Here is a 21073-nt window from a genome sequence, read left to right on the forward strand (position 1 = left end):
CAGAGATCACTTTTTTGCTTCTTTGTCCTGACTTTATTTGTTGACTTCATTTCCCAGTTTTGTTAGAAAGTCTTCATAATAGTGGAGTAGTTGATTAGCAGCCCTTCAGCAGATTGCAAAATTAATGTGTCTTTTGGGATTACCCAGCACTCTCTTCCCTTTTTAAAAATGCCTTTTTGAAGACTTCACATGTTTTATTTGGGAGTATTTCTCTGATTTATTGCTGTTACTCTTTATTGTTTTTATTCACAGAAAGAGCAGTGTATCTCAATTCTTACATACTTTCAGGAATTCTTACTTGACGTGGTGGTCATAACCCGTCGGTCAGTCCTTGACTCTGACTGGACTGGGTGGTTTAAACAGCAGAGATTGAGTTCTCAGTTTTGGGGCTGTTCAGCATGAAGCTTCCTAGTAAAAGCTCTCTCTCTGACTTGCAGCGGCCATCTTCTCACTTTGTGCTCATGTGGCCTTTGCTTGCTGAGTGCTTATAGAAAAAGAGAAAGATCTCTCTCAGAAGGCCACTAATCCCACTTAGAGGGCCTACTTCCATAAATTCATCCGAACAATCATCTGTCAGAGGCCCCATCTCCAGTCATTGTTATGCTGGGAGATAGGACCTCAGTGTAGGAATCTGGGGGAAGATAACCCTTCAATCTGACACTGGTGTTAGAGCAATTATAGTATGAACAGTGTAAAGGAGATGTTAGAATCCTCGGCCTGTATGGTAGCCTAGGCATTAGAAAACAGAGATTGAAATTGAGGCTGATGGTAGAGTAAATAGCATTCCTTGGAATATTTGTTATGGTGCAGGATACTGAAAAAGGAGTTAAAAATCACCAAGCCTTCTATTATAAAAGAGAGGACACACTGGAATAGTGAAGGGTTTGAATAGGAATGAATGAGTAAATTGTGTATTTTGTGAGACATCCATGTAAACTAGCAATGTATATCTGGCACTCAGAAGCTAAGCAAAGGGGCAGGCACTGTAATGTAGCAGGTAAAGCCACCACCTGCAGTGCCCGCATCCCATATGGGCCTTGGTGCAAATCCCAGCTGCTCCACTTCTGATCCAGCTCCCTGCTAATGTGCCTGAGAAAGCAGCGGAAGGTGGCCCAAATGCTCAGGCTCCTGTACCCCCGTGGAAGACCTGAAAGAAGCGCCAGGCTTCTGGTCGGCCCAGCTCCAGCTGTTGCAGCCATTTGGGGAGTGAAACAGCGGATGGAAGACACACCCCTCTGCCTCTGCCTCTCTAACTCTGCCTTTCAAATAAATAAATAAATCTTTAAAAAACAAAGAAGCAGCAGCTAAGCAAAGACTCCAGATGCATATTCGGGAATTATCCATATGGAGATGTTTGGAGAAAAAGATGTGCAGGGAAAGGGCCCAGCCAGAACAGGATTAAAGACAGTAGTGGGAGAGAGTATGCGTGAGGATGAACCAGGGAAATAGACCTTGGAACAAAGAAAATGGAACGGGAACAGTATTATGAAGAGCAAGGGGAGGAAAATGCCAAGATTACAGTAGTTCCCTCCATCTGTGGTTTTGCTTTTCACAATTTCAGGTACTCAACAGTCCTTGTGGCCCAAGAATATTATGTGGAAAATTTCAGAAATAAAAATTTGCAAGTTTTAAATTGTGTGCTATTCTAAGAACAGTTATGAAATCTCGCACTGTCCTGGTGTGTTTGATACCAGACATGAATCCTCCCTTTGTGCATTGTGACTATGCCGTATGCCTCTTAGTCCTGAAGTAGCCATTTCAGTTGTCCGTTTCACTGTCATCGTGTCACAGTGTTTCTGTTCACTAGGTAGTAGCCTAATACAGTGTCACAGTGCCTTTGTCAGTTTCCTCATCTCATCTCATCACATGGACATCGTACTGTTTCACATCACAAACAGGAAGGTGAGGGGCCGGCACTGTGGCTCGGAAAGTTAAGCTGCTGTGTGGAATACCAACCCATATGAGCACTGGTTCCAGTCCCGGCTGCTCTACTTCTGATCCAGCTCCTTGCCAATATGCCTGGGAAAGCAGTGGAAGACGGCCCAAGTCCTTAGACACCTGCCACCCACGTGGAAGACCAGGGTGAAGTTCCTGACTCCTGGTTTTGGCTCAGCCCAGACCCAGCCATTGCAGCCATTTGGAAGTGAGCTAGTAGATGGAAGATCTCCCTCTTTCTTTGTCTCTCCCTCTCTCTGTGTCACTCTGTGTCTCAAATGAACAAAAAATTTTTTTTTTTAAGATTTATTCATTTTATTTGAGAGAGTTACAAACAGAGGGAGAAAGAGACAGGTCTTCATTCACTGGTTCACTTCCCAAATGGCCATAAACAGCCAGAGCTGGGCCGATCCATAGCCAGAAGCCAGAAACTGCCTCCGGATTCTCCACGTGAGTGAAGGGGCCCAAACACTTGAGCCATCTTCCACTGCTTTCCCAGGCTATAGGCAGGGAGCTGGATTGGAAAAGCAGCAGCCAGGACACGAACTGGTGCCCATATGGGATGCCAGCACCGCAGGCAGAGTCTTAACCTACTGTGCCACAGTGCTGGTCCCAATTAATAATAAATCTTTGAAAAGAAAAAGACGAGTGTAATACAATAAATATTTTAAGGAACCACACTGACATAAGTGTTTTAATATACTTTATTAAATTCATGGTTCCGTTTTATTAATAGTTATTGTTTTAGGCTCTTAGTGTGTCTAATTTGCAAGTTAAGCTTCATGATAGACACGTATAGATAGGAAAAAGAATAGTATAGGGTTCCACACCGTCTGTGGTTTCAGACATACACCGAGGACACAGATCTGCTGGTTGAAGAGCTGCAGCGGGTTTTTAAGATTTACTGAAAACTGTGTAGAGGTTTGTGTAATGTAAGTGCTTGACACTTGTGTGTTTATAAATGGAATGGGTTATATGAAATTATGATGTTGATAAGGTTTTTTAAAAAGCATTTTAGAGCAGTTTTAGCTTCACAACAAAATTGAGAGGAACATACAGAGAGTGTCCGTGTCTCCCCTGCTCCCCAGCATGCACAGTCTCCCAAAGAATCGGCACCCCCCACCAGAGTGGTGTGTGTGTTACAGCTGATCCTCCCTGACACTGTATCAGAGTCTGTAGCTCATGCTAGGGTTCATTCTTGATGGGGCATATTTTATGATTTGAACAAACATAAAATGAGGTATTCACCTCTATGGTATTGTCTGCTTTTTCATTTCTTCCTTCCCCACTCCCCTCCCCTAGCCGTGAATGTTTTAGTGTATAAAATAAAAGAAGGGTGGGTGTTGTGGTACAGCAGATTAAACTGCCACTCGAGACACCCACATCCCATACCAGAGTGCATGGTTTGAGTCTTGGCTACTCTGCCACTCTGCTTCTAATCTGGCTCCCTGCTAATTCACAACCCCAAGTCGTTGAGTCCCAGCCACTCACATGGGAGCCTGGTAGCTCCTGTCTTCAGCCTGACACTGTGGGAGTGAACTAGGGGATCAAATATAGCACTCTCTCTGCCTTTCAAATCAATAAAAATAAATAGGTATTTAAAAATAAAAGGTTACTTGAGCTTATAAAATTTTAGTGATTATAGTGGTGGCTTTTTATAAAACTGTATTTGCAGTTTGCAAATGAAAATGTTATGAAGTGGTTTCTAATTTTTCTGTTTGTTTTCTCCACAGATAATTGGCCTTTTGAATGTTTTTACACCACAGAAATCTCTAGAAGAATTTCAAGATGTGTAAGTGTGTCAATTAAAATTGTATTATGTTAGTACATTATTCTTAGATTGATTTGTACACTTTAGCTGTCATCTTTTTCCACCCATGAAGTTACATAGTCATGGAGCTCATGGATGCGAATCTTTGCCAAGTGATTCAGATGGAACTAGATCATGAAAGAATGTCCTACCTTCTCTATCAGATGCTGTGTGGAATCAAGCACCTTCACTCCGCTGGAATTATTCATCGGGTTAGTAGAAAAAGCTATCCTTTTTTTAAATCATTGAGATGAAATTCATTCAACAGAAACAGAATGAACCATTTCAAAGTGTACAGATCAGTAAAACTTAAGTACATTCACAGTGCTGTGTACTACTCATATAAAATCCTATGTTGTTGTCATTCCCAAAAAGAAAAATCCATGTCCTCATTCTGCTTTCTCCCCTGTGCCTGGTATCCCTACCAGTCTACTTTTCTGTGTCTGTGGATTTATCTGTTTCAGATATTTCATGTAAATGGAATCCTATGTGACCTTTTGTGTCTACCTTATTTCACTTAATAGTTTCAAGTTTTGTCCATATAGCATGCATTAGTAGCTCATTTCTATTTATATGCATATTTTTATATTCTATATAGTACATTTAGTTTATACATTGACCCATACATGGACATTTGGGTAATTGCTACCTTTCAGCTGTTACAGATAGTCTGTTTCAGTTCTGGATATTTTTACATAATAGGTAACTGGTAAATGTGGTAATTTTATGGTGATTTTTTGAAAAACCATCAAACTCTTTTTCACAACAGCTGCACTATTTTACATACCCAGTAGTAGTGTATAAGGGTTCTAATTTCTCCACATCTTTGCCAATACCTTTTATCTGACCTTTTGATTCTAGCCATCTTAGTAGATATGAAATGGTATTTTCATTGTGGGTTTGATTTGTATTTCTGAAGACTAATATCAAGTGTATTTTCATGTGTGTGTTTGCCATTTGTATGTTTTCTTTAGAAAACTGTTTAAGCCTTTTGCCCATTTTTAAATTATGTTATCTTTTTGTTTTTGAAGTTGTAAGAGTTGTTTATGTATTCCATATATTAGACCCTTACCAGGGACACTCATGCCACGTAACAACATTTTAGTCAACAAAAGAGCACACATACAAAGGGGGTTGCATAAGATCGTATCACTTAGTGATGTCATAGCCATCTTAGTTTGTGCAAGTACCTCTCATGTTTGCATGACAGTAAAACTACCTAACAGTACATTTTTTCAGAACATATTCCCATTGTTAAATGATACAGGACTGTACATAATTTGTAAGCAGTTTCCTCATTCTGTAGGTTGTCTTAACTTTGTTGATGATATTAATCTTTAATACACAGAAGTTTTTAATTTTTATGAAATCTAGTTTGTCAGGATTTTTTCTTCTGCTTGTGCTTTTTTTAAAATATTTTTTATTTTTTTTTTTTTAAGAGGTAGAGTTACAGAGAGAGAGAGAAAGGCCTTCCATCCGCTGGTTCACTCCCCAAATGACAGCATTGGTTCTGGCTGACCTGAAGTAAGGAACTCCCTTTGGGTCCCCCACATGAGTGTAGGGGGCCCAGATACTTGGACCATCCTACACCACCACCCCCAGGCTGTAGCAGGGTGCTGGATCTGAAGAGGAGCAGCCGGGACTCAAACTGGTGCCCATACAGGATGCCAGCGCTAAAGGCAGAGGCCCAGCCCACTATGCCACAGCACCAGCCTCCTGCTTGTGCTTTTTGTGCTATATGTAAAAATTTGTTGTCAGATCCACGGTCCTGAAGATTAAATCTTATGTTTTTTTCTAAAATTGTTACAGTTTTAGCTCTTTTATATAGGTCTTTGATCCATTTTGATTTATTTTTGTATGTGGTATGAGATGAGGGTCCAGATTATTCTTTTGTATGTGGAAATCCAATAGTTCCAGCACCATTTGTTAAGAGACTGTTCTTTTACCATTGAATGGTCTTGACACCCTTGCAGAAAATTAGTTGGCATAAATATGTGGTTTTGTTTCTAGACTGTGAATTTTATTCCATTAGTTAGTGTGTCTGTCTGTGTAACTGTCACCTTTATCTTGATCACTGTAACTTTACAGTCAGCTTTGAAATGGGGAGTTGTGAACCCTCTAACATTATTCTTTTCTCTTACTGTTCTCACTGTTGGGGTCTCCCTGTGATTCCATTTGAATTTGAAGACCAGCTTTTCCATTTCTGCAGAAAACACAATTAGTATAGATCTAACTGAATCTGTTGATTGTTTTGGTAGTTTTGCCATTGTAACAGTGTTTAGTGTTCCAGTTTGTGAACATGGGATTCTATTAGGTTGTGTGAGAAGTCTTCAAAAAGTTAATGGAAAATGAATACAGTGAAAAACTATGAATTTTAAAAGATTTTGCATCAAAATAAGCATTTATTTTAGTCACATTTTTCTACCTATTTTCTACCAACTTCTTGAATATCCTTCATATTAGTGTGCTGAGGCTGCCATAACAAAATCCTACAGATTGGGCAGCATAAACAGCAGACATTTCTCACAGTGCTGGAGCCTGGAAGCCCGTGATTAAGGAGCTGGCAAATTCGGTTTCTGGTGTGGCCTCTCTGAGAGAGCTGCAGATGGCCACCCTCCTGCTGTGTCCTGAGTGGCTTTTCTTTCTCAGCGTGTCCATCTGTGTATCTGTTCTCTACCAGGATGCCAGTTCCATTGGATTAGAGCCCCACTTTGATGACCTCATTTTAATCTTACTTCCACAAAGGCCCTGTTTCCAAATGCACTCAATGGATTTTAAGACTTCCACACTGGAATTTGGGGGAGACACAAGTTAGTCTAGTCTTTGATATATTATTTCATTTTTTTCTTTCACCTTCTTATTTCTGGATGTTTCATTCTTTTGGAAATTGTTATACATGGAACTATATTCTTTTTAAAAAAAAAATTTTTTTTTTTGAAATTAATCTACACATTTATAATCAATTGATTTTCAACAAAGTTACAAATAAAACACACAAAAAAATGGACAGATTGTTCAACAAAAGGTGTTTGGTACACTAGATATCCACACACAGAAGAATGATCTGACTCTCCTGTTACACCATATATATAACTCAATTCAAAATTAAATGCTTAGTCATATAACCCGAAACTCTAAGCCTACCAAATAAAAAACTATGGAGGAAAAACTCCACAATATTTTTTGAACATTTTTTAAAAAATTTTATCTAACCACAAAAGCATAGTCAACAAAAGCAAAAATAGCCATAGGGGATTGCATCAAATTTATTTATTTATTTATTTTTTGGGACTCTCAGTATCTGTTTATTGTCTCTGTCAAATATACTTTCTTTTTTTTTTTTTTAACTTTTTATTTTTTTTATTTTTTGACAGGCATAGTGGACAGTGAGAGAGACAGAGAGAAAGGTCTTCCTTTGCCGTTGGTTCACCCTCCAATGGCTGCCGCGGCCAGCGCACTGCGGCCGGTGCACCAAGCTGATCCGATGGCAGAAGCCAGGTACTTCTCCTGGTCTCCCATGGGGTGCAGGGCCCAAGCACTTGGGCCATCCTCCACTGCACTCCCTGGCCACAGCAGAGAGCTGGCCTGGAAGAGGGGCAACCGGGACAGGATCTGGCACCCCGACCGGGACTAGAACTCGGTGTGCCGGCGCCGCAAGGTGGAGGATCAGCCTAATGAGCTGCGGCGCCTGCCTTTTTTTTTTTTTTTAACTTTTATTTATTGAATATAAATTTCCAAAGTACAGCTTATGGATTACAATGGCTCCCCTCCCCATGACTTCCCTCCCCCCCGCAACCCTCCCCTTTCCCGCTCCCTCTCCCCTTCCATTCACATCAAGATTCATTTTCAATTCTCTTTATATACAGAAGATCAGTTTAGCATATACTAAGTAAAGATTTCAACAGTTTGCACCCACATAGCAACACAAAGTGAAAAATACTGTTTGAGTACTCGATGTAGCATTAAATGACAATGTACAGCACATTAAGGACAGAGATCCTACATGAGGAGTAAGTGCACAGTGACTCCTGTTGTTGACTTTACAAATTGACACTCTTGTTTATGGCATCAGTAATCATCCTAGGTGTTTTGTTTTTTTTTTTTTTTTTTTTACAGGCAGAGTGGATAGTGAGAGAGAGAGAGACAGAGAGAAAGGTCTTCCTTTGCCGTTGGTTCACCCTCCAATGGCCACCGCGGCCAGCGCGCTGCGGCCGGCGCACTGCGCTGATCCAATGGCAGGAGCCAGGAGCCAAGTGCTTTTCCTGGTCTCCCATGGGGTGCAGGGCCCAAGCACTTGGGCCATCCTCCACTGTACTCCCTGGCCACAGCAGAGAGCTGGCCTAGAAGAGGGGCAACCGGGACAGAATCCGGCACCCCGACCGGGACTAGAACCCGGTGTGCCGGTGCCGCTAGGTGGAGGATTAGCCTAGTGAGCCGTGGCGCTGGCCCATCCTAGGCTCTTGTTATGAGTTTCCAAGGATATGGAAGCCTTTTGAGTTCACCGACTCTGATCATATTTAGACAAGGTCATAGTCAAAGTGGAAGTTCTCTCCTCCCTTCAGAGAAAGGTACCTCCTTCTCTGATGACCTGTTCTTTCTACTGGAATCTCACTCGTGGAAATCTTTCATTTAGGTTGGTTGGTTTGTTTTTGTTTTTGTTTTTGTTTTTTTTTTTTTGCCAGAGTGTCTTGGCTTTCCATGCCTGAAATACTCTCATGGGCTTTTCAGCCAGATCCACATGCCTTAAGGGCTGATTCTGAGGCCAGAGTGCATTTTAGGACATCTGGCATTCTATGAGTCTGCTGTGTATCTCGCTTCCCATGTTGGAGCGTTCTCTCCCTTTTTTATTCTGTCGGTTAGTATTTGCAGACACTAGTCTTGTTTATGTGATCCCTTTGACTTAGTCCTATCATTATGATCAATTGTGAACAGAAATTGATCACTGGGACTAGTGAGATGGCACTGGTACATGCCACCTTGATGGGATTGAATTGGAATCCCCTGGTATGTTTCTAACTCTACCGTTTGGGGCAAGTCAGCTTGAGCATGTCCCAAATTGTACATCTCTTCCCTCTCTTATTCCCACCCTTATGTTTAACAGGGATCACATTTCAGTTAAGTTTCAACACTTAAGAATAACTGTGTATTAATTACGGAATTCAACCAATAGTATTACGTAGAACAGACAAAAAAAAATACTAAGAGGGATAACGTATTAAGTTGTTCATCAGCAGTCAGGGCAAGGGCTGATCAAGTCACTGTTTCTCATAGTGTCCATTTCACTTTAACAGGTTTCCTTTTTGGTGCTCAGTTAGTTATCACCGATCAGGGAGAACATATGGTATTTGTCCCTTTGGGACTGGCTTATTTCACTCAGCATGGATGTTTTCCAGATTCCTCCATTTTGTTGCAAATGGCCGGATTTCATTGTTTTTTGACTGCTGTGTAGTATTCTATAGAGTACATATCCCATAATTTCTTTATCCAGTCTACTGTTGATGGGCATTTAAGTTGATTCCAGGTCTTAGCTATTGTGAATTGAGCTGCAATAAACATTAAGGTGCAGACCATTTTTTTGTTTCCCAATTTAATTTCCTTTGGGTAAATTCCAAGGAGTGGGATGGCTGGGTTGAACAGTAGGGTTATCTTCAGGTTTCTGAGGAATCTCCAGACAGACTTCCATAGTGGCTTGACCAGTTTGCATTCCCACCAACAGTGGGTTCGTGTCCCTTTTTCCCCACATCCTCGCCAGCATCTGTTGTTGGTAGATTTCTGTATGTGAGCCATTCTAACCGGGGTGAGGTGAAACCTCATTGTGGTTTTGATTTGCATTTCCCTGATTGCTAGTGATCTTGAACATTTTTTCATGTGCCTGTTGGCCATTTGGATTTCCTCTTTTGAAAAATGTCTATTGAGGTCCTTGGCCCATCTCTTAAGTGGGTTGTTTGTTTTGTTGTTGTAGAGTTTCTTGATCTCTTTGTAGATTCTGGTTATTAACCCTTTATCTGTAGCATAGTTTGCGAATATTTTTTCCCATTCTGTCGGTTGCCTGTTCACTCTTCTGTTTCTTTTGCAGTACAGAAACTTCTCAATTTAATGCAATAGTTAATTTTGGCTTTGACTACCTGCACCTCCAGGGTCTTTTCCAGGAAGTCTTTGCCGGTGCCAGTATCTTGCAGGGTTTCTCCAATGTTCTCTAATAATTTGATGGTGTTGGGTCGTAGATTTAGGTCTTTAATCCACGTTGAGTGGATTTTTGTGTAAGGTGTAGGTAGGGGTCTTGTTTCATGCTTCTGCATGTGGAAATCCAGTTTTCCCAGCACCATTTATTGAATAGAATGTCCTTGCTCCAGGAATTGGTTTTAGATCCTTGATCAAATATAAGTTGGCTGTAGATGTTTGGATTGATTTCTGGTGTTTCTATTCTGTTCCATTGGTCTATCCGTCTGTTTCTGTACCAGTACCAGGATTGCATCAAATTTAAAAGATTGCATACAACATAAGATAGAATTAACAAGTTGAGGAGACAGTTAATTGCAAGATTAGGAGAAAACATTTGCAAACCACATGTGTGATAAGGCACTAGTGTTCAAAATGTGTAAGAAATTCTAACAACTCAGTATCAAGAAATAGTACAGTTTAGAAATGATTGCTGAATATTTTCTTTATCAACTTATGATTGAGTTTCCTGCAGACAAGGAATGGGTTTTGGCACTGAAATTGGCTGATTCTTGCCTCTACAATGAACTAGCCATATAATAAAGACAATAGGCTTAGCCACCTTGATTTAAATATGAGGAATTCTTTCAATTGCAAGCCAGATTCCCAATTGAATTATTTTTAAAAAGAAGGAAAAAATGAAGATGACACAACAAAATCACTAAAAAAGAAGAGATAAAGCTGAAATTAGGAATGGCATGATCCAAAGCTCCAGATTTCTCTCTCTCTCTCTCTCTCTCTTCCTCTGTCTTTCTCTCTTTCTCTTTCTCTTTCTTTCTCTGCCTTCCTTTGACCGCAGATAAGCTTTTGCAAGGAAGAAGAAACATGCTATGAATCATTTCAGTTGTACCAATATAGAATTTGCAGGGGCTGGCGCTGTGGCATAGTGGTTAAAGACCTGGCCTGAAGCGCCGTCATCCCATGCGGGCACTGGTTCTAGTCCCGGCTGCTCCTCTTCCGATCCAGCTCTCTACTATGTCCTGGGAAAAAGCATTAGAAGATGGCCCTAGTCCTTGGGCCCCTGCACCCACATGGGAGACCCAGAAGAAGCTCTTGGTTCCTGGCTTTGGATCAGTGCAGCTCTGGCTTTTGCGGCCATCCGGGGAGTGAACCAGCAGATGGAAGACCTACTACCTCTCTGTAACTCTGTCTTTCAAATAAATAAAATAAATCTTAAAAAAAAAAAAATTGCAATGTGAAATAGAGGGTAAATCATTTTCCACAAACTCAAGCCAGAGAACCCATGGGAATGATTCTGATCCAGGTGGAGACAAATGTCCAGCCATAAAAATTTCCATGGAAATGGGAGCCCAGAATACCCTTGTGCATAGCCATGCATCTTCTGTCTCCAGAAGAAAAGCAGAGAAGGAAGTACTGAGACAGTTTGCACTTTTCTTCTTTCACAGTTTGTCATCTGAAAATTGGGGATAATAGTGGCACTGCATAGAGTTTCCTTGAGATGTCAGTGGCATAAGGTACATGATAATTAGCCTAATTCTTGGGCTTGGAATAGAGTGAACAAACTGTAACTTCCATTATAATATTTATATTAAAGGAAGCATATGTAATCATTTTCAGAATTTCAGCCCTTTATTATATGAGATAGGACATAAACACATAATTAGTTCTTGCCTATAGTTAGATTATTTAATTCCATCATCAAATACATACATATATATGTATATATCTTTACTCATTTGATTTACTAAATATTATCTTTTTTTAAAAAATATTTATTTGAGAGGTAGAGATTTTATTTATTTGAGAGACAGTGAGAAGGAGAAACGGAGAGAAAGGTCTTCCATCCACTGGTTCACTCCCCAAATGGCCACAACAGCCAGAGCTGGGCTAATCCGGAGCCAGGATTCAGAGGCTGCTTCTGTGTCTCCCATGTGGGTGCAGGGGCCAAGCGCTTGGCCATCTTCCACTGCTTTCCCAGGCCATGGCAGAGAGCTGGATGGGAAGTGGAGCAGCTGAGACTTGAACTGGCACCCATATGGGATGCCGTCATTAGCACTAACAGATTCTTTCAAATACATTTTTACAAGGACTTCTGTATGTGATCTCTGATCTTATTTCTTCCTTAAAGCAGGCTGGTAATCTTTGTTCTCATTGCTGACCTTTAAGAGAAGACTGCTTTGGTCTTTCACCATTAAACATGGTATCAGGTGTGGGGTTTGCGTAAGTGCTCTTTTTCTGATTGTAGAAGTTGTTTGCCCTAGAGTGAGTCACATTTTATTGTCAGAGGGCATAGACCCCAGATGACCCCTCGATTCCAGCCATACAAATGAAGGAGTTCTCAGGACATCCCTCACTTCAGACCAGCTGACTACAAATTCAGGGGCTCCCGCCAACCTCTAAGATTCAGTATTCATTATATCTGAAAGGACTGTGCTTAAAATCGCAAAAGGATATACATTGGAATGAGCCAAAGGAAGAGACTCAAAGGGCAAAATGCAAGGGAAGTCCAAACATGGAGCCTATAATATAGGACTGCACACAGAGTATTACCAGCCAGGGAATGTCACCCAAATCTTTGGTGTCCAGAGTTTTTACTGGGACTTAATGGCATACTGCTGCCCTGGCTGAACTTTTTGTCTCTAACCCTTGCTGAGGTTCATGCTAACACCTGTAGCCTTTGGTTCTTTCAGAGGTTGGAACTGATACCTCTCTTAAAGCCCCGACCATAAATCACAGTGTTGGACTGTGTTGCCAGAGCCCCCGAGCATAGACCATCCTGTCAGGCAGAAATCTCGGGGGCCTTTCGTCTATGCTTGAATTTCTGTTATTTCCATCTTACTCTGGGAGTAGTTTATTCTTTCTAGTTTCTTAGGATGAATATTTGAGGTCTTGTTCATTTTTAATGTAAGCTTTTACAGCTGTAAAAATTATTTTCTGCTTTCTCTGTGTTCTCTAAATTTCTGTATGTTATATGTTCATTTTCTTTGTTGCAAATTTACTGATTTGTGTGATTGATTCTTTGACTCAGTGGTTGCTTTAGGGTATTGTTTTTAAAGTCCACAAACGTGAGTGTTTTCATTTTTCTTGACTTCCAGCTTCTTTCCATCATGGTCACAGAGGATATCATGTAGTATGATTTCCATCTTGTAAAATTTATGAAGACTTTTACTGTGGCCTAAAATACAGTCTTATCCTGGAGACTGTTCCTTGGGTGCTTGAGAAAAACAAGTACTCTGCTGTCTAATTGTTTTATAGTATTCGTGTTTTGTGTCTCCTTAGTGATTCTCTAACTCTTCTGTCCATCATGGAAAGTAAGGCCTAGAACTCTTCCACTGCTGTAATGCAGCTGCATGTTTATCCCTTTAGTTCTGTCAGTTTTGCTTCATGTGTTTTGTGAGTGTGTTTTTAAGTACATGTATGTTTGTGATTGTGTCTCTTCTTGACGGTTGACTCTTCAGTATATAATGTCCTCCTTGCTGCTGTAATAGGTTTTTACTTATGTTCAGTTTTGTTACATACTGTGTACTTCACCTATCTGTTGATTCTGTTTGCATGAAATATCTTTCCCATTCTTTCACTTTCAGCCTGTTTGTGCCTTTGAATGTAAAGTGAGCCTCTTGTAGATAGCCTACAGTTGGATCATGTTTCTTTTATACATATTTTACACTCTCCACCTTTTCTTGGAGAGTTTAATCCATCTATCTACATTTAGAGTAATTATTGATAAGGAAGAAGTCACTTGTTTGTTTCCTAAATATATCTTTTTGTTTCTCAATTACCCCTTGCTTTCTTTTATGTTTAATTGATTTTTTTGTAGTAGTGTACCATTTTATTCTTTACTCATTTTCTTTTTTTAGCTGTAATCTTGGGGATTACATTTAACCTCTCAAACTTATAGCAGTCTATTTTGACTTACTACTTACTACCTTAGCTTCAACAGTATTCCAAACTCTACTTCTTGGTAGTCTGCCTTTCCCGCTTTACATTGTTATTGTCGCAGGTTACATAGTTTTATATACCATGAGCCCATTAAGATAGATTTATAATCAGTATTCAATGCATTTGGATTAACTCGTATCAGAAAAAAATAAGACTAAAACCCCAAAACATAATATTGTTGGCCTTTGTAATTACCAAATAGTTACCTTAGCAGTACTTCGACTTCTAAATATGAATTTGAGTTACTACTGGCTGTCCTTTTATTTCTGCTGTAAGGACTCCTGTTGCCATTTTTGTGGGGAAGTATACTAGCAGTAGACTTCTTTAGCTTTATCGCACTTTATCCGCACTTGATATGTGTTGTTCTATTGCCAGTTAGCTTCTATGGTTTCTAGTGAGAAATCATCTATTAAACTTACAGAAATCCCTTGTCCCTTGAAACAAGTTACTTCTCCCTGACTGCTTTTGAGATTCTTTTTTGGTCTTTATCTTTTACCAATTTGATTATAATACGTCTTGATGCAGATAATCTTTGTGTTAATCCTACTTAAAATTCATTGAGGAAATTAAATGTGTAGATTTGTTTCTCATCAAATTTAGGAAATTTTGTTATTTTTTCAAATATTCTCCTCTGCCTTTTCTTTTCCTTCTGCAACTCTTATTATCCAAGGTTAGTATGCCTGATAGTGTGCTGTGTGTTTTTAGTTTGTTTAATGCTTTGTCCTAGAAAGCATGAGTTGCTCATTTGCCTTACATGTTTTAAAGAATGCACTCTGTCTAGCCTAGGGCCCCACACAGAGAATGCCACTGCTTTCTGTAAGACTCTGGCCCAGCCAAAAAGAGAGCTGGGGAAAGGACTGTATAAGATGTCACAGTATTCGTACTTACCCCCAGCTTTTTAAATTGTGGTAAAATACACATAATGTAAAATTTCCCACCGTCATGAATAAGTGTGCAGTTCAGTGCTGTTAAATACATTCCTAATGTTGTGCAGCCATCAGCACCATCAGTTTCCAGATGCTCTATGGCCATGAAACAGTAACTCCCATTCCTCCCTCCCCCTAATCTCTTGCAGCCATCTTTCTGTTTTCTGTCTAAGGTTTTGATTGTCTCATGTAAGTGACTGGCTTATTAACAGAATGTATACAAGTTTTATACATTTTGTAGCATATGTGTCAGAAATGATGCGTAAGCCACATTTTGTTTTTTCATTCCTCTGACAGTAGATACTTGGCTTTCACATTTTAGTTGGTGTGAATAATCTTGCTATGAACATGGGTATATAAATATATCCTGTTATTGTTACAGTCATAAAACTGAGTAGTCACCAGAGTTGTGTTCCCTATATGGGAAGACTTTTAAAAACTCAGGGAAAGTGAAATTACAAGATAAGATTACAGGGGCCAGTGTTGTGGCATGGTGGATTAAGATACCACATGCAGTGTTGGCATCCAACATTAGAGTGCCGGTTTGAGTCCTGGCAGTTCTGCCTTCAACTCAGCTCCCTGCCACTGCATGCAAGAAAGTATTGGATGATAGTCCAAGTACTTGGGCTCCTGCCACCCATGTGGGAAATCCAGATGGCTTCTGGCTTGGCTTCAGCCAGGCCTACTCTCAGTCATTGTAGCCATTTGGAGAATGAACCAGCAGATGGAAAAATCCCTCTTTCTCTGTCTCTCTGTGTTTGAAATAAATAAATACATCTTTTAAAAAATCAAAATTATAAACTATTTCTTAACATTTCTCTGTCAAGTTTAGCATTTTGTAAATGAAGGTACCAGCCATTTAGTCCATCCCTAAAAAACACAGGGTTCTGGGAGTTCATGTCAATGCATTACTTTTTACCTTTTTAACTGAGGTAAAATGAGTATTATCTAAAATTTCTTTAAGATTAAAAAACAAGGAACCAAATAGGACTGTAGGGGCCATTATGGTGGCATGTAGTGGGTAAAGTTGCTGGCATCAATATGGGTGCCAGTCCTAACAATTTTATTTCCAGTCCATCTGCCTGCTAATGGTCTGGGAAAAGCAGTGGAAGGTGGCCCAAGTATTTGGGCTCTTGCCACCTACATGAGAGACCTGGATGAAGGTCCTGGCTTCAGCCTTGCCTAGCTCTGGCCATTGCAGCCATCTGGGGAGTGAACCAGTGGGTGGAAGGTGTTTTTCTGTCTCTCTTTCTCTCTCTGTAACTTTGACTTTCAAATAAATAAATAAATCTTTAAAAAAAATCAAAAAACCAAATTGGGACTATATAGAGGAATGCCTAACGATTTCCCATTGAAACTCTTGCAAAATCATGCTTGTTTGATAAGAGCAGTGAGCAGGAACATCGACCTGACAGAATGTATTCTCTGGTGAAGGTGCATCGTCCTGGTTTGAGGACCCTAAGTGACATGTTCTCAAGTGATTTTTTTGCTAAAGCTTTAACATTCTTCAAATACTGTCATAATAAGCAAGTGTTAGCAGTCTTTAGCTCTCCAGAAAGTCCAAAAGCAAAATGCTTTGCACATCCCAAAAACCTGTTGCCATGACCTTTACTCCTGACTGGTTGACCTGCTTGTGCTTTGACTGAACCAGTTCTACCTCTTGGTAGCCATTGCTTTGATTGTGCTTTTGTCTTCCTGCTCCTCTGGTCAATCCTTGTTCATCTGTTAAAATTCTTTGAAAAAATGCTCCAGGAAGTTGATCTCAGTTGTTAAACATTTTCCATTGAAAGCTCAGCTGTTGTCTGCAGTTGATCTGTGTACAGCAGTTTGGGCACCCCTCAAGCAGAAAGATTGCTGTACTTCAATTTTTAGTCAGAATTGTGTGACTTGAACCATCTGAGACGTCTGTGGTGTTGGCCATTGTTTCTGCTGATAATTGTGGGTCCTATTAGGCCATGAAAAAGAATACTTTTTCCTCACAAATTGATCTGGGTGGTCTTCTACTGCAGCCTTCATCATCATCATCATCTTCTTTTTTTTCCCTAAGATTTATTTGAAAGACTTACAGAAAGAAAGGGAGAGACAGAGATCATCTGGTCCACTCCTCAGGTGGCCACAACTGCCAGGATTGGGCCAGGTCAAAGCCACAAGCCTCCTCCAGATTGGCCATGTGGGTAGCAGGTGCCTAACCACTTGTACCATCTTCCACTGCTTTTCCCAGACCATTAACAGGGAGCTGGATCAGAAGTAGAGCAGCTGGGATGTCGCTCCCCCACTAGCGGAGGAACGACACCAGATGCTGTTTTCTTTCCCCGGTCCTTCCTGGAGGAGCGGCACCAGCGAGCTCTCCGACCGGCTCTCTCAGGGGCCCCGCATGTTGTCTCTCTCCCCCTTTTATAGTCATCTCCTACCAATCTGTGCTCTGCTGTCCGCATGCTGAGCACGCTGCTTTCTTCCAATCAGATGTTGGATCAGGAATCAGCTAATTGACGAAGCAGCTGTGTAAGATTTGTTTACTCCCTCTCAACGCCATATGGTGGGAGATCAGACACATAGAGTTAGTTTCAGTCCACAGTCTCAGTACTTACTTGTCTCCCGGGCACCCCACCATGTTGCGGGAGATGGACCCTGTTCCCCACACTGGGACTTGAACCAGCCCCCATATGGCATGTTGGCATCGCAGGTACGGGCTTTCCCCAGTATACTACATGCCTGCCTTGTCTTGTGCCTTCTTAAAATAAGTTATCCATGTGCAAATTGCTGATTTCTTTGGGGCATTGTCCCTGTAAACTTTTTGTAAAGATGAGTATTTTCGAGGCTGGTGCTGTGGCATAGCACGGAAAGCTGTCAACTGTGTGCCGGCATTCCATATGCGCACCATATGGGTTTGAGATTCTGATCCAACTCTGCTAATGAACCTGGGAAAGCAGTGGAAGATGGCCCAAGTGTTAAGGCCCCTCTGCCCACATGGGAGACCTGGAACAAGCTCCTAGCTCCTAGCTTAGGATCGGCCCAGCCCCAGCTGCAGCCATTTGGGGAGTGAACCAGTGGATGGAAGATAACTCTCCTGCAAACTCAAATTTCAAATTAATAATCAATAAAAAAATCTTTAAAACAAAATTAGTAATTTCACCATTTCTCTACCCATGCTTTCACCATCAGCTTGATGTTTATTCTTATGTCAATTTCAGCAAATTCATGGTGCTCTCATTGAGACTCTTTCCAAGTTGATATGCTTCCTAATGCTTCAGACTGCATCCTGCTCAGACATGCTGTAACAAGTTAGTAGAGTTTCTTTTGGTGCAAAATACTTTTGAAATTCATGTGGAGTTTTTTGTAATACACATGAAGACTACGTGTGTATATTCATAAACATTTTACATTTTGCATTTTTTAACTGCTTTATTGAAATATTCATATACCGTACAACTTGCCCACTTAAAATGTACAATTCAGTGGCTGCCTGTCCATCACCATAATTTTAGAACATTCATCTCTCTGAAAGAAACTCCACACCCATTCTGTTTCTCATTCTCATCTCCAGCCCTAACTCTTCCTGCCTCTGTATGTTTGCCTGTTCTGAACATTGCACACAAATGGAATTAATATAATATATGGCTGTTTGTGGTTGGCTTTTTTTTTTTTTTTTACCTAGAATGTGTTCTCAAAGTTCAGTTAAGTATGTATCAGTGCTTTGTTATGTTTTTTAAAGATTTTTATTTATTTATTTGAGAGGTAGAGTTACAGACAGAGAGAGGGAGAGACAGAGAGAAAGGTCTTCCTTCCATTGGTTCACTCCCCAAATGGCCAGGGCTGTGCTGATCTGAAGCCAAGAGCCAGGAGCTTCTTCCTGGTCTCCCCACATGGGTGTAGGGGCCCAAGCACTTGGGCCATCTTCTACTGTTTCCCAGGCCACAGCAGAGAGCCAGATTGGAAGAGGAGCAGCCAGGACTAGAACCGGCGCCCATATGGGATGCTGGCACTGCAGGCGGAGGATTAACCTACTGCGCCACAGCGCCAGCCCCAATGTGCTTTGTTATTCTTGCTAAGTATTTCACTTATGGATGTGTCATTTTTTATACATTTGTCGTTTTATAAACATTTGAGTTAAAATTTTTATACTATTTAAGTAATATGCATACTGACCTGAACATTTCTGTAAAATTGTTTGGATGTATGTTTTTGCATTTTAGTCTTAGTTATGGCTTATTGTTCTTTGAAAAGTATTGCATTGCAGCAAGCGTTGTGTTGCAGCAGGTTAAGCTGCCTCTTGGGACAACCATGTCCCATTTCAGAGTGTTTGTTCTAGTTCAGGCTACTCTGCACTTTCAGTCTAGCTTCCTGCTAATGCACCTGTCAGGTGGGAGATGATTGCTCAAATGCTTGGGCGCTTGCCAGCATTTTGGGCTCCTGGTTTTGGCCTGGCCCAGCTCCATTTGTTGTAAGCATTTGGAGAGAGAACCAGTGGATGGAAGATCAATCCCTCCCTCCCTGTCTGTCTCTCTCATGTTCTGCCTTTCAAATAAATAAAAATAAATGGTTCTGAATACTGCTGCATCTAATTTAAGAGTAATTTTTTGAAAAAATTATTTGGTTGAGTGGATTGTTATCTTCCTTCTGAGCCACATTGTGTCAAATAACCTGTCTTATTTAATAAGATACATAGCTTTGTGTTCAAAGTATAGGGCAGTTATGTCCCTGAGCTGTTCAGGCTCACCGTTAATTATCATCTAAGTGAATTCCTTTGTATATTACAAATGCAGTGCTCTAGTTTTATGTCTAATATAGTCTTTTTTTTTTTTTTTTTTTTTTTTTTTTTTGACAGAGTGGACAGTGAGAGAGACAGAGACAGAGAGAAAGGTCTTCCTTTGCTGTTGGTTCACCCTCCAATGGCCACCGCGGCCAGCGCGCTGCGGCTGGCACACCACGCTGATTCAATGGCAGGAGCCAGGTACTTCTCCTGGTCTCCCATGGGGTGCAGGGCCCAAGAACCTGGGCCATCCTCCACTGCACTCCCTGGCCACAGCAGAGGGCTGGCCTGGAAGAGGGGCAACCAGGACAGAATCCAGCGCCCCGACCGGGACTAGAACCCGGTGTGCTGGCGCCGCAAGGTGGAGGATTAGCCTAGTGAGCCGTGGTGCCGGCCCTAATATAGTCTTTTTGAAAAAGATTTATTTATTTGAAAGAGTTACACAGAGTAGGAGAGGCAGAGAGAGAGAGAGTTCTTTCATCCGCTGGTTCACTCCCCAGTTGGCCACAATGGCCGGAGCTGTGCCCATCCAAAGCCAGGAGCCAGGAGCTTCTTCCAGGTCTCCCACTAGGGTGCAGGGGCTCAAGGACTTGGGTCATCTTCTACTGCTTTCCCAGGCCATAGGAGAGAGCTGGATCAGAAGTGGAGCAGCCGGGATTCAAACTGGCGCCCATATGGGATGCTGGCACTGCAGGCAGCAGCTTTACCTGCTACACCACCGTGCCGGCCCCCTAATGTAGTCTTTAAACAACATAATATAAATTTATTTAAACAGGAAAGTTATAATTATTTTATCTTCCTGATCCCATATTCATATACTGTGTGAGGTAAAGCAACTGAGTTAAATGTTTTGATTTTGTTTGTTTCCTTTGTCCTGTAAACCAGGATAGTGATCTGCCACCATGGAAGATTGTTTGATTTTAGTGATCTAAAATCTATCAAATGGAAAGCTTCCAAATTAGTGAGGATAGCAGGCAGCTAGACCAGAAAGGTAGAACAAATGGCAGAAGATAGAAAACAAAGGGAACAATAAGAAGTTATCCCCACGTTTGCTGCTGGTTTTGAGGCCACAGTTGGCATTTTCTCTGCTCTACTAGTCTTAGTTTCACCTCACTCTTAGCTAGTACCTCTTCTGGTCTGAGATTGTTTACTTTGTAAAATAAGCTGGCCTTTCATCTTGTAGGGGCTCACTGAGTGACTTCCATCTTGTAGGGGCTCCCCGGGGTGACTTTCCCCATGGTGACTGAATCACGCTGCGCCGTGCAGATAGTTGCTGATCTCCGTGTGGGAGAAAGCTGAGTGGTGTACACTGGCTCCCCTAAGCTTGGGCCTGAAAGTAGCACACTTCACTTTTGCGTGGGGTCCGTTGGCAGAACTGGCCGTAAGTGCCTGCCTGATTGTGAAGGAACCAAGAAATGTGGGGCGGCAGATGAGAATAGCGGTGAGCACCAGGCGTTGATACGTTGTTCCCTCTGGTTATCAGCCTGCTCTTCATTCCGTAGCTCCTTAAGAGAGAAGAGCCAGAGTCCTTGT

At 41.2% G+C, this 21073-nt stretch overlaps 1 protein-coding gene across 5 annotated transcripts in view; it reads left to right on the top strand.

Moving 5' to 3' along the window:
• The window catches only part of MAPK8 (mitogen-activated protein kinase 8), a 134847-nt gene that overhangs the window by 87042 nt on the left and 26732 nt on the right, over positions 1-21073 (top strand). For all 5 annotated transcript variants that reach the window (XM_051837528.3, XM_089314157.1, XM_051837529.3 and 2 more), the window contains 2 exons: positions 3669-3727; positions 3819-3957. In XM_051837528.3, the coding sequence (XP_051693488.1) occupies positions 3669-3727; positions 3819-3957 (198 nt within the window). The remainder of the gene's footprint in view (positions 1-3668; positions 3728-3818; positions 3958-21073) is intronic.

This window comes from Oryctolagus cuniculus, chromosome 15 (genome assembly GCF_051225735.1).
Source record: "Oryctolagus cuniculus isolate XC-2025 breed Fujian yellow rabbit chromosome 15, ASM5122573v1, whole genome shotgun sequence".
NCBI classification, from domain to species: domain Eukaryota; kingdom Metazoa; phylum Chordata; class Mammalia; order Lagomorpha; family Leporidae; genus Oryctolagus; species Oryctolagus cuniculus.